This window comes from Vombatus ursinus, unplaced genomic scaffold (genome assembly GCF_900497805.2).
Source record: "Vombatus ursinus unplaced genomic scaffold, bare-nosed wombat genome assembly UNPS02014839.1, whole genome shotgun sequence".
NCBI classification, from domain to species: Eukaryota; Metazoa; Chordata; class Mammalia; order Diprotodontia; family Vombatidae; genus Vombatus; species Vombatus ursinus.
Window position 1 is genome coordinate 4,823,729 of NW_020954617.1, and position 13,618 is coordinate 4,837,346.

General features: G+C 41.6%; 1 protein-coding gene across 1 annotated transcript in view; it reads left to right on the plus strand.

Moving 5' to 3' along the window:
• Positions 1–13,618, plus strand: part of SND1 (staphylococcal nuclease and tudor domain containing 1) — a 439,872-nt gene that overhangs the window by 319,697 nt on the left and 106,557 nt on the right. Inside the window, exon 15 of the mRNA XM_027840174.1 lies at positions 5,902–6,011. Coding sequence (XP_027695975.1) covers positions 5,902–6,011 — 110 coding nt within the window. The remainder of the gene's footprint in view (positions 1–5,901; positions 6,012–13,618) is intronic.

Genomic DNA, 13,618 nt, shown 5'->3' on the forward strand with positions numbered 1-13,618 from the left:
GCTCAGGGCACATTGGGCACTCAGTAAACTGACTCCCCTAACTTATGCTCTTATTTTCAGCAAAGTTCTCTTTTCCTTGGCCAATGCTTTGGCTGCTTTCTCAGCCGAGGTGATTACCCATTGAAAGCTGTCACCTCTAGCCTATGTAGTTTGCTTCATTCCACACAGCCTTGTGCCCAATAAAAAAGTAACAAACACTTTTGAATCCCCAAACCCAATTATTATAAAGCATATGATATACAAAGTATAGTCAGTATTCAGCCTCATACAGTTTCTCTTACTTAGCTGTCATCAATATATCCTTTATATAGTAAGGAATTTTAACTTCTTGGTTCCAAATTTGGCTGAGCAAGCAGAGCACTTGTGTTAATTGTCCTCATTAGTCAGTATTTCTCTGTGTGGTGGGGAGATGGTTAATAGGTTCATCTTCAGCTCAGCATCAACTTGACATTTCAGAGTTGTGTTCCAATTAGGAATTCCCTATAGATCACTCCTAGAATTTTAGACCTGGAAGGGACTTTGCCTTGTTAGTTCAAGCAGGTTCAGACTGTTCATTTTAAGAGGTGAGATGCGAAGTGATTTGTCCAAGATCACGAAGCTGGTTAGTAAAGACCCCCTGCTGATCCCACAAGGTGGTCTTCTGGCTCCTTGTCCAGGGCTCATTGCATTACACTTAACACATGTAACACATACTCTTCTCCCTAGAATTCACATTTAAGTGGAAGTGTGCAGTGTTAGGTGGCACAACCAAAATTAAGGCTAATCATGGAGATTTAGAGAAATCAGAGAGCCATTGTTCAGGGGACATTTGGATAAAGGGGAAGACATTTTGTGACTTGCCTGCCTTCACTAGTTCTGATCTGTTTGAAATTCTGCCAGGGAAACCTTAGAGCAGTAGTAAGCATCTGTCTCTGCTCTAGCTCCCCTCATAAGGCAGGAAAGGAGAACGGCTTGGGGTGTTTGGAGGGGTTTTGTTTTATTACCAGTTGTATTTTCAAACTTTTAAAAATAATTTTTATTCCTTGAATGATTTACAGGAGTTGAGAGTAAGCTCAGCACTTAACCTGCCTCTGCGGTGTTCAAAACATAACAGAGTTAATATGCCCTTATCAGCAGGCAGCACCGAGCTGGTGCATTATCGGGGAAGACAGCTATTAGAGGTAATATGCACAATCCAAAATTACAGGTACTTCCTAAACTGTGCTGCGGAGAGTGTCTGGAACTCTGGTGATATCTCACTTCCTCTTTAGAGCCTGAGGCCCTGCATGGCTTTGAGCTTTCTTCTTGCCCTCTGTCAACCTGCCCAGGTCTGCAGCAGCAGGCCCTGGTTCCCTTACTAAGAACCCAGCTTTCTCTCCTTTCATCCCAGTGATTTTTCTTTTCTTTCCTTCTTAAATTCCATTGATTGGTAACAAGCATTTCACCAGGGACTTGAGCACAGTCTTTCATTCACCATTTTAGGGATGGTGAGTAAGTGGCCTGAATTTTCCTAAGTGGTTTAGCCCTACAGCTGCTAAGGGAGGATGCAATGAAACTTCACCTGCTGTTAACATGTGGCTTTGCCTGATTTTCACAGGGCGAGCAACTTTGTGTTTCCTGGCTCTTGGCTTTGAAATTTAGAAAATTTCATTTTGTTCTCATTTTGTCACTCCTTTGTCACCTACCAGGCTCCTCCCCTCATGTCACTTGTATCTGTGATCTCTGGAAGCTGACTCAGACTCCTTTGCATTCCTAGGATAGGACAGATTTTGACCGACAAGAAAGTTAGGGTAAACGCTGATTCTACTGGCCCTGGTGTTAGTTCGATGGAAGAACTGAGGCAGGAAGGTCTGTGAAAAACAAGGTCCAGCTAGAAGGAAAAAAAGATAATTGGAAAACAGACTTCCATTCATGCGCATTTCTGCTCTCCTTGCTTTTTCTTCTTACCTGCCTGACAGACAATTCCCAGGAAACTCCCTGCAGCGACTCAGAATTAGGTGAAAGTTTGTGTATTGGTTCCTCTGGAATTGTTTTGTGTCTCCTGTCAGCTTGTGGTGTTTGTTTCTGTGACTGTGCCTCGGGTGTAGAGCTTTCTGATGCACACTCCCTTGCTACATGTTAAACAGGAGAAGGCAGGCAGCCTAGTTGGCTTCCTACGGACTTAGAGCTCTGGTTGGGGCGGGGAGAAGAAAGACAGGGACACAGCTCTGCCCTTAAGAGTTCTCCCAGAGGTGATCCGGTTATGTCCAAGTAGCCATCTGCACTTACATTTGAGTAGTTAGAGCTTGCTCAGGTAGCAGATGTCTTAGACCAGGCTTGTTTCTCTCACCTAATGAAGTCTGTTGGAATGAATTTTCATACAAATTCACTGACTACCTTGAACCTCACTCTCATTCTCCAGATATTCTCAAGTGCCGAGTTTAGCTGCTAAGGCCCTCTTACCTCCTGTCTTCTGTTTAGTGTTCAGATGGCAGTGAAGACTTGCAGAGGCACTCAGATTCAGCCAACCCCATGTTACCAGGTAGTAAGATGGCAGAAAAAAATGTTTCTTCTAATCTCATCTATTCTCAGATCCATTGTCAGGCTCCCTGGTACATGGTCCAGAACTAGTTCCCATACCACACCCGGCACCCCTTCTGGTCATTGTACCACCACCCATCTCAGAATACTATTAGAAGAACTGATAGTGCATTATATAAGAATCAAAAATTAGTCGAATAGATGTTTCAAGAAGTTATTTTTACTTTTACAGTAATTTATACATGACATTGTTTTTATTGGATTGCCTACATCATTCTGATGGATTCTTTTGATCTCACTTGTTTTGCAGACTTGTATACATCAATATTCCTTTTGACAGGTACTACTGTGAAAACCACAGACTGTTTTCTCTTTCACTATAGTAGTCCCTCCTTTCCTAGACTTATCTCGGGCACTGTCTCTGAGAGTTTACCGACTTTTAAATCACTTTTGTAGAAACAGTCTCATTCCTAATATATCTGTCTCTGTCACTGGCCTAGGCCTTCCCTGTTTGGGAATGACGCTGCTCAGATGAGCTCTGCTTCCCACACATCATTCTCATTGGTGTTTTAACAGTCCCTGGACCCCCTGCTTGCATGGTTGTACAGATCATGCTCCCAACTGAAGCTCTGCCAACTACTTTCCTCTCTTCTGACAGTTGTACTTAATCATCTGGCACTTGTGCTTAATTTAGATTCTTCCCTTTGAGGGGCATTGAGGCTGAGAAAGGAAGCCCTGCGCTCTATCTCGTCTTCCTGAGAACTGGAGCGGGATATAATACGTTCCTTTTCCCATGTGCTTTATGATCATGAAAATATGGAGGAGCTGTCAGGGACGTGGGTACTCACCTGACTTTCTCAGGTAAATGGGGCATGCCCACCTCCTAGTAGTCCCCAACAGGATATTGAGTATTATAGGAAGCCTACCCTATCTCGCTTGCTCTCTACCCCCACCTCCATGTTAAGTTGATGTAGTAAGAATTTGTTAGGTACTTTTTATGTGCTTGACACTGGACAAAGACGAAACCAGAATGACTTTGTCCTCAAGGATCTTACATTGTATTAGATGTGTGTAGAAAATATGTAGTAATGTTGGGAAACATTAGCAACTGGGATTGGGGAATCAGAAAAGGTCTTATAGAAGCTAGCACTTCAGCTAAGCTTTGAAAGAAGTTTAGACTTCTGAGAGGCAGACAAGAAAGGGGAGTGCACACCCAGATATTGGAAGGAGGAGGTGGGAGAGGCAACTTGGCAAAGACATAGAAACAGGAGTTGACATGGCTTGCAAGATTATAAAAGGCTTTAACTGAACAGAAGTTGGTATTTAATCCTAGAGGCATAGGGAGCCACGGGAGCTTTTTGAGCACCAGGGTGATCTGATCAGACTTGCTTTAGAAATGTCACTTTGGCATTTGTGTGGAGAAGAGAGATGCTTGAGACAAGTCGATTTAGGAGGCTCTTAAGGTAGCTCAGGTGATTGGTGATGAAGTCCTGGATTATTGGTGGTCGTACGAGGGAATAAAAGGGGATGACTGCTAAAAGTGTTAGGGTGAGAGAATCCACTAACACTTGGCTGCTAACCATTTCCCTATGACTTGGTACTTAAATAAAGGTTAGTGCCTCCAAATTTCCTATCAGTGCAAATGAAGAAGTCAAAATTGGACCAGAGGCACAAGAGAAAAATTCATCTTCTTTTGTCTTTGGAATTCCGTTCTTTTCATTTTTCAGACCATTTTTTTCATTTTTCTTCATTTCTTTTTCTTGATGCATTTTGGTTTTTACATCATTTTCATCTCTGAATATGTCTTTCCCCTACTTAAGCAATCCTTCTCTTGAAACAGTTTTTTTTTTTTTTAAAACATTTCAGCCAAACCAACTGACATCTACCATGTCTGTCAGCATACCAAACGTTCCACATCCATAGTTCCTCACCTCTCCAGCAAAAGGAGGAGGTACATTTTCTAATATATCTTCTGGGGCCAAGCTTGGACATTATAATTACACCGTTTTGTTTCAATTTTGTTTTATTATTTTTTCAGTTTATATTGCTGGCAATTGTGTATATTGTTTTCCTGGTTCTGCTTCTCTCTTCATCAGACCGGATGTCTTCCCCTTCTTTGAAATCCCTATATTTGTCATTTCTTATGGTGTCATAATTCCATTATATTCAGATGTCACAATAGCCTTTCCCTAATTGATGTGCCATCTCTGAAGCTGACAAAACCTTCTCTTTGCATAGAGTTCTGCCTCAATTCAACTTTATCCTTGAGTTTTTAGACCAGGCAATTATACTAGAGTGATGGTACTCATATTTGTAAAGTGTGCACCAAACATGCAGCTCCTGTTGGGTGACAGTATTTATAGACTAAATGAATCAAAGGAGCTGTTAATTCAATCAACAAATATTTATTGGGTACCTACTATGTGCAGAATGCTACACTCAATGCTGAGGGGGTAGGGAACAAAAAGTTTCTTCATCCTCAGGGAGCTTGGGTAAATGAGATATCTACATAAAAACATATTATGAAAAGTTTCCTATAAGTGCTAAATGAGTGGTAAAAACAGTGGGTCTTGCAAGAGTTGAAAGGACAGTAGAACTTTGCATAACCCCATGGAGGATGAAGAATTTGAGATTCTCCTGAAGGATGAGTAGGGTTTGGATAAGTGAAGAGAAGAAATAGGGCACTTCTTATTATGTCATACTGTGAACAAAGTCAGGGAGACGGGAATATGCAAAGAACATTCTTGAGTCTATGAGTAGTTCATTTGGTTAGCTCATGAAAGAGTAGTAGGAGTCAAGTTTGGAAAGGTAAGTTGTACTTAAAACTGTTGATTCCCAGGCCAAAGAATAAAGACTTAACCAAGGGCAGAATAGTTAATGGTTTCTGAGCAGCAAAGTGACATGATGAAAGCCGTGCTTGAGGAAGATTAATCTGGCAACAAAGTAGAGGAGAGATTGTAAGAGGGAGAGGCTAGAGGCATGTAAGCTATTGAGTTAGTCTAGCCATAAGATAATAGAACTAGAGTGATGTCTGTGGGAATTGAAAGGAAAGAGCATACTCAATATACATCAAAAATGAAGAATCAGTAGGTAGCACTTTGCGAGTGACTGGATAATTGAGTAGAACCTAGGGGAGAGAGAAAATAGAGACAGTTTTGAGATCTCCTGAAAATTATGTCATCGCTGACATAAAAGGAAATTAAAAAGGAGAAACTGATTTGGGAAGAAGACGGCATTACTTAACTCCTATTGAATAGTAATTCCATGGTCCTAGGAATGGAGCTTAGCTGTGGTTCATACAAAGGTATTTGTCATCATAAGGATAGACAATCTACTGGGCAGCGTTCCTTAAGGTTCTGTTGGGAAACTGGCCTCTTCTCACTGTGCTTTTTCCTGACCCAGGTATTGAATGTCCCCGTGGAGCCCGGAATCTCCCTGGCCTGGTACAGGAGAGAGAGCCCTTCAGTGAGGAGGCAACACTCTTCACCAAGGAGTTGGTGCTCCAGCGAGAGGTAGGTGACTCCTGGCTGGGAAGCCAGGTCATAACAAATACTTTTCTGCCACGTTGTCCACAGTGAGTCCAATCCTAGAAGATAATGACACTCACTGGCCAGACTTGCCATTCTATAGGTTGGAAGTCAGTTCCCTTTCCACAAGAATCTCCTTCAGTGTGCCTGAGTTGAGAGGTCTTTCTAAGCTCCTCTTGGCCATCATCACGTTGGGAAGTTACAAAGGCACCTGAGAGCTCTAAGCCCTCCCAGGACACAGCCAAGATCTTAATGCAGTAAACCCAGGGCTCAGCAGCACTCTTTCTTGGCTTATTAGCTGGGCCCACCTGCCTCTAGCTGAATTTAGAAGCTTGACTAACCCTGTCAGGGTCCAATTTTCTTTGAACATTTATTTGTATCTTTGAGTAATTGCATTTTCTGTAGTGGATTTTCTGACTTAATTTAATTGTATTTCTGTTTCTGCCTGTTAGGCAGGCTCTTTCAGGCAGGAGTTATATTCTCAACTGCTATGGGCACCTCCTTTACTGATTTTTCTCAAGTCCTAGACAGCTGATTCCTCACCTTCCTGGGGCTATGTTGTCAGCCTCTGTCCTTGCTAGCAATGCACGGGCTATGTAGGGTTGGGGAATGATTTAAGTTCAAGAACAAGGTGTTCAGAGCCACCGTCTCTTTCATTTCTCTTCTAATCAGCCTAATAGGGGACAATCAACCCTTCATGCAATACCCCGTTGCTTCCTCTGGATGGTAGCTTGAGGTGTGATCTGGACATCCCTTTCTGAGAATTCTGTAGGTGCTTATGATATATGTTTATAATAGAATAAACTTTATTCTAGAGTTTGCCTATGCCTCTGAGAATAAAGAGTCTGAACTCCAACCCAGAATGAAGTTGGTTAAAAAGAGGTCATGCAACTGTTGTTACTTCATTATTGCTTTTGCATGTGAACAGACTCTTGGCAGTAAACTTGAAGAGGTAAACTACTGTAGGGTGTTAAATAATGCGGATACCTATTTCTTGCTGCTGAAACCCTCCACTTGGCCTCCATTCTGAAATGAACCTATAAAGTATGAGTCTAATAAGACTGATCTAAGAGGCATGTGTTCATCTAGACCTTGCATTTAGGAAAACTAGAGCACTGAATCTGGAGTCATAGGTATCACTATAATGATATGGATCACAATCTCTTAAAATTTACCCAGTGCTTGCTCTCTGAAAAGTCAGAGTACATTGTGGATGTGGGAACTACAGTGGAATATTCTCTGTACTGTTTGTCAGCAGCCATGGGTTTTGATTTTAGCTGTTAACTCCAGACTGTTAGGGAATCACTTATCTGCTTCTTGTTTTAACTTTTCTAACTATCCACGCAGTCAAATTATATATGAGTACTTCAATGCTCAGAAGAAAGTTACATATTAGGATTAATTTTACCTTGTAAAATAAAATCATCATGCTGCCAGTCAAGATTAATATGCCTTCCTATATCATCATTAGGGACTCCAAGATGAATTTGTATTCACTGAGTGTGTCCCCGTCCTAGAGAAGTGTTCTAAGAACTCCAATCTGTTAGGAGGTCATTTTTATTCTGGAAGAGCACAGATTCATTAGTAGGAAGAAAGACTGCAGAATTTCTCCATGACTACCTAAGATCTTAACTAGCATACAACAAAATTGTCCTGTTGGAATACGTGGCAGAGATGAGCTACTCTCATGTCCACAGAGTGTAGTTGGATTATAGAATAAGCCAGAGAAGAGTTCCATGCAGTTTTCCACATTTCATGCTCAAGGGTAGGGAACTTGTGGTCACAGGTGCTACAGAGCAGAACTAGAGGCTTTTCCTCTTTTTTTCTTCTCTTTCTCACTGTGTTTGGGGCCTACCAATGACGGCTAGCCCCACAAAAGGTCAGTAGTGGGCTGTAAGGGTGTTGTTCCATTTTAGGAGAATGTTCCCTTTAGAAGTGAATGAGTAACTGGGGCCCTTTTCCTTTGTCTTTGCAAGAGTTGTCTTGATACACCTGCTTGTTCCTTAAACTGATGATAATAGTCCTCATCAAACTCACTGTGGCGGCTGACTGACAATGAGTTTGAGAACAAACACTCAACAGACCAAAAGTTGATCTTTATCTATTTTCACACACCCCGCCTACCCCTGCATCTTCCAACAAGCACAGCTCAGTCTTTCTCAGCTTTGGTGAACATTTCAGTGGGAGAACCTCTCTAGTCAATTTTAAAGATTCCCCAGCCTAAAGAGCTTAAAAGGGAGGAGAAGAGACCCTGGATCTTAGGGAGCATTGATGAGGTTTACAGCAAAGAGACTTTGCTATAATAAAGAGCAGCTTCTGGGTTTTTTCCCCCCATATAAAAAAGTTTCTTCTGAGTAGTGTGGGATGAGAAATTCATATTCTTCAATAATTGCAAGTATCACAGCTGTGTCTAGAGATTTAGAGGAATTCCAGGACAAGAGAAAGAAGAAGACCCAACCTTCCCCTAGATGTCCTATCACCTTGACTTTTCTTTTGCCCCTCTGAAGCAAGGGAATGGGTGATAACTTGCCATGGGATGACCTCTGCAGACACATCTTTCCCAGTCTCTAGATAATATGCCTTTTAAATAACTTGATGGATACTTCAATACAGTCTGTATTATTAGTCCCCTTGCTCCAGAATTATGCTTACCTGCAAATCTCCAGTGATGGGGCAAAGCAGCATCCTCTTGGCTTTGTTGACTCTCCAGAGATCTTGCTGTGTTGGTCTTGCTGCCATTGTTCACAAGCATCATACTCCACCCAGATCAGGTGACTAGATCTGAAAAGATCCTGCTGTCCTAGACTCAACTAAGCCTTCCATCTCTCCTTACCAACAAAGTCCTGCCGCTTTCATTTTTTTTCTAGTCACAACTTGGCAACTGTCCCAGAGAATTTTTAGGGTACTGAAGTATGACCTCAGATATCCCTGGGGCAGAGATGGAATAAGGTGGACAAAGGGCCCGTTAGGCTTAAGAAGAAATAACGATAGAGTTGTGGACTAGACCTATGATTTCGCTGGAATGGGGGACTCCCAGGTAAGGAAACTTCTTCAGTTGTAGGTTGACAGCTGCTCTGCAGCTTAGAGTCTTAAAGAGCTGTCTGAAAAACTAAGAGATTAGTGACTGGCCCAAGGTCACATAGCCAGAGGCTATGTCAGATCACATGTCAGAGGCAGAACTTGAACCCATCTTCCTGACTCTGAGACTCTGTTCACCATGTCTACCTTCAAGATAGGGAGAATAGAAAGATGGGGCTGGACTTATGTAATGTACATTGCATGTGGAAGGGGGTTCCTTCTCAGGGAAAGAGTGACTAGTAACCTGGCAGTTTGTCTGGGAATAGAAATGGGCAGACACTCTTCCATAAGTTGCTATTTAGATTACCCAGATGCTGGAATCCTGCAATCTTGTTCCTTAACTGTCATTTTTCTCTGCCATTGTAGTCCATCTAGGCTAGTTTGTCTAGAGTTTTTCTATCCCATCCCAAAGCCCCTCATGGAACACTGAGTGTCACACATAGCCCTTTCTCTGCATTGTCAGCGGTTGGGTTCAGGTTCCTGACAGCCATCATTATATCAAGAATTGTCATCTTTCTTCCCCTGAAATGTCTTTTACATGGCACAAGTTGACAATGACTTTATGATATTTCAAGTGTGCTTTCTATTCCTACCTTTCAGAGCTTAAGGACTCAGTGTTTGCTCATTTCTCTCTCTTTTTTTTTTTAATGTACTTCCCTTTAAAAACCCCATCTTGGTGGTCTGTTTTCCTCCTTTGTTGGCAACCTGAGATTGCCATTCTGTAACAGGGTTTTATCACCTATTTTCAAATGTCTTGAGTGTCAATGGTACCAAGTCAAGAAAAGTGATAATTTAGGTACCACAGCAGAAGTACCTTAACCAAGATAAGTCTATTTGTAATCTTGATTCCAAGAATTAATAGTTTGCTGAATGGAAGCCCCAGTGAGCCAAATACCACTTCAACCCCCTGATACTTACCTATCTTTGGCAGGAAATGATTTGAAATAGATTCTTGCTCTCATAAAGATTCATTCTCTCATACGACAGTTCTTATATGGAATACAGGATCAGGGAGAAGTGGCAACAAGCTCACCAAAGCATTAGACTAGGAATTAACTGGCTTCTCTCTCGTATCCCTTGTCATTGACACATATGTACATCCCTCCAGGAACATGGATGTGGTTATTGCTGTGGCGTTGAGCAATTAACTTCATGTGACATTAGTCCCATGCTCTTGTCCCAGGCACAGAGCTAATACCTCCACCTGCTGTCTATCAAAGGACTGGAAAATCTGATTTTAGTTCCCAGGTGGAGGTTTGTGTCAGTTAGTTGCATCTCTCCAGCAATAACAACCCTGTAGTTACAAGTTACAAGTCCTGTAGTTCGCGTATTGTAAACCAGACTAGAAACAAAAACTGGGTTTCCTCACTCCACTTATTGCATGGCTTCGGGTAAGTGATTTGTCCCTACTTCATTGTCCCATTAGATTAGTGATGCTAGATCCTTCCCTTCCTCTGGGGGCCATTCTGGTGATAGTACAGCAATAGTTTGTGAGACCTTTGGGCACATTCTTGCTGGGCAGCTAACCAATCAGCAGATATTTATTGACCATTTACTCTGTATGCAATACAACATTTAGTGTTAAGAAAGTTTTAACTGCATAGACAGTAGTTAGGAATCATCATAAGGCAGTAATTCTGTGGTTTTCTCATTCTTCCCATTTACAGGCTAGTGAAATCTCTTATCTGTAGAAAACATAGAGAACCTTCCTTATTAAAATCAATGATCACCAAGACCTTCCCCCTAACCTCTAAGCATCTCTGGGCCCTCAAATCATTGCTTCTTCATGGAGAACAATGGGCTCATGCTGTCTTGCCATACACAAGATCAGACCTGCTACTCCAACCTATTTCCCTTCTTCCTGCTAGCATTGAAAAAGAAGTCACCCTAGGGAGCTGGGACTGCATGCTACCCTCTACCACCACCACTTCCTGCTTCTTGAAAACAAAATTGTATATAAACATTACAAATTATGGAAGAGAATGAACTTTATGCCCTCAGGGAATACAGAAACCAACAATGGGAGCTGATACAGGATTAGGTTGAATAGAAGAAGGAGAAAAGAAAGAAAGGAGGGAGGTTTCAGTCTCTATCACGTTAGGTCCATCATCATTTTTAGAGAAGTTATGGTAGTCTGAACAATTTTAAATGAATCTGAATCTTTCTCACCTCCCTTTGTCTATCTGCTTCCGCCCTCCCCTCACCAAAAGCAACTTGCAGCCTCAAGGATATATGAGGGCCTCTGTGTGGTCGAGGAGCAGAGGATTGGGAGCAAAGTTTCACCAGCACATCCAGACCGTGAAGACTGCAGGAGAATCCACAAGGTTAAATAGAGCTTACCTTATGGTTAAGGTCTAAAAACTATTTTGCTTCTTAAAGGAAGTTTTTATAGAAGGAGTAAAGACCTTGATCTTGGTGTAACTCTGAGTAACACTAGTTGAACTAGAGATATCTTTCTGAAAAATCATTCAGCCTACCCAGTGATTTTCTTTTGTTATTTAATAGAATTACACTTTCCCACTGAATTTCAAGTACCACCTATTCTCCTCCCCATGTCAAAGGGCAATTACAAATTTTGGTTAGCTTTCCATTCACCTCCCTTTTTCTAAGGATAGTTGGAAGGGTGCCCCAACTCAGTCATACAACCAAACACATTCCTGTTGCCTCTATATCCTCCCCCAGTAATGTATTATAAACCACCACAGGACTCTGTGTCCCAGTAATTTGCTTGCAGTATGTCACCTTTTAGATGAATTAAAATTTTAGAGTTGGAAGAGACCTTATAGTTCATTTGGTCCATTCCCTACCTGAAGAATGTAAATTCCTAAATAAATGGTCCAGCTTCTGCTTGAACCCCCCTCAATTACCACCCACCTGTGACTATTCGTTATCTTCAGGAGCTTTCTGTGCTCCAAATGTTAGGAAGTTCTTCCATTATAACAAGTTGAAGGTTTTTTCCCTGTAATATTTACCCATTGGGTCTCTTTCTGCCCACTGGAGGTAATCAGAATAAACCTAGTTACTCTTTCACCTGAGTGCCTCAAATATTGGAAGATAGCTATGTTCATACCAAGTCTTTTCCCCCAGGTGATGATTCTCCTGTTTTCTGTTCCTCCCTCCAATCCTTATGGCACTCATACTTCATGATAAGGGATGTTTTACCCACAAGGATAGTTTCTCTTTTAACCATCTTTTAATCTCTTCTCAGATGTCATCTTTTTCTGGAAAAGGAAAGGACCTGGGCCATGGCAATGTAAACTGATTGTAAATCAGAGCAAACCTCTAGAGCTAATTGACAGTATTATCTATTACTAGAGCTCCTTTACTCCAAACATGACATGGACATGTGTGTTATTTGTATACTCTACTTTCCTTGGCTGTTAAGATTAAGTGAGGGTTTGTTTGTTTGTTTGTTTTTTAGCTCTTTCACTGGGGGGTTGGGGGAGCAGGAGGGAGTGATTAGTTTTACCATATCTCTTCTATAGCCCATTCATCTTCTGATAACATTAAACCATAGCAATTATTCAAAGTTATAAGTCACATTTTAAATCCCAATCAAAAGAAAATTCAGATTTAGTTAATTAGTCAAAAGAAAATGGTGTTACAATGAAGATAATATCAGTTTTCAGCGAGATTGAATAAAAGGAAAGGACATGGTATTTTCCTTACTTCTAAGTTGTTATGCCTCCTCCTGCTAGTTTTTACTATCTCCAGGTGATCATCAGATCTTAGATTTAGGATCACCTCCAAACAATCTCAAGTATCCTGGATCCAGTGGAGTTCTACTCTTGGAAACTACAGCCAGAGCTCAGTTGTCTATTTTCCCCTTCTCTTTGTAACTTTCCTAGGCAGTGTAGCATAGAATTGCACCTATTCTTCTGAAATAGCTGCCAGACCTAGTTTTTTATTGGTTTGGTCAGGCTCCTATTACCTGTAATTATGTCATGCCGTCAAACTGGTGTTGGAATGACAAGCTTCACTGCCTTCAGGGGCCAGGGAAGATGACACAGTAGGTCATAGTCTAGGGATGAGACAGATTTGTTCTCCTGGGTGCATGGGGGAACTTCTACATGAGCGAAGAAACTTTTATCAGCAGAAACATCCCATTCTGGGGGCAGCTAGGTGGCGCAGTAGATAGAGCTCCAGCCTTGGAGTCAAGTGGACCTGAATTCAAATCTGGCCTCAGACACTTGAAACTTACTAGCTGTGTGACCCTGGGCAAGTCACTTAACCCTGATTGCCTCACAAAAAAAAAAAAAAACCATCCCATTCTTACCTATGGGAACCTGCTATTTTAAACTTGCCATCCCTTTCCTCTTCAATGCTTTTCTGTCAAATCAGTGACTCCTTCATTTTTTCTAAAACAGATACAATACCAGATTTAACTGTACCAACTATACCAACTGCACTTAAGCTTTCTTACTGTCCTATGTTTGCCTGAGGATTAGTCCCTGTGCTACATGCAAAGTGGTAAAACACCAGGGCATTTTAGACCAGCAGCTCCTCTGGTTTAT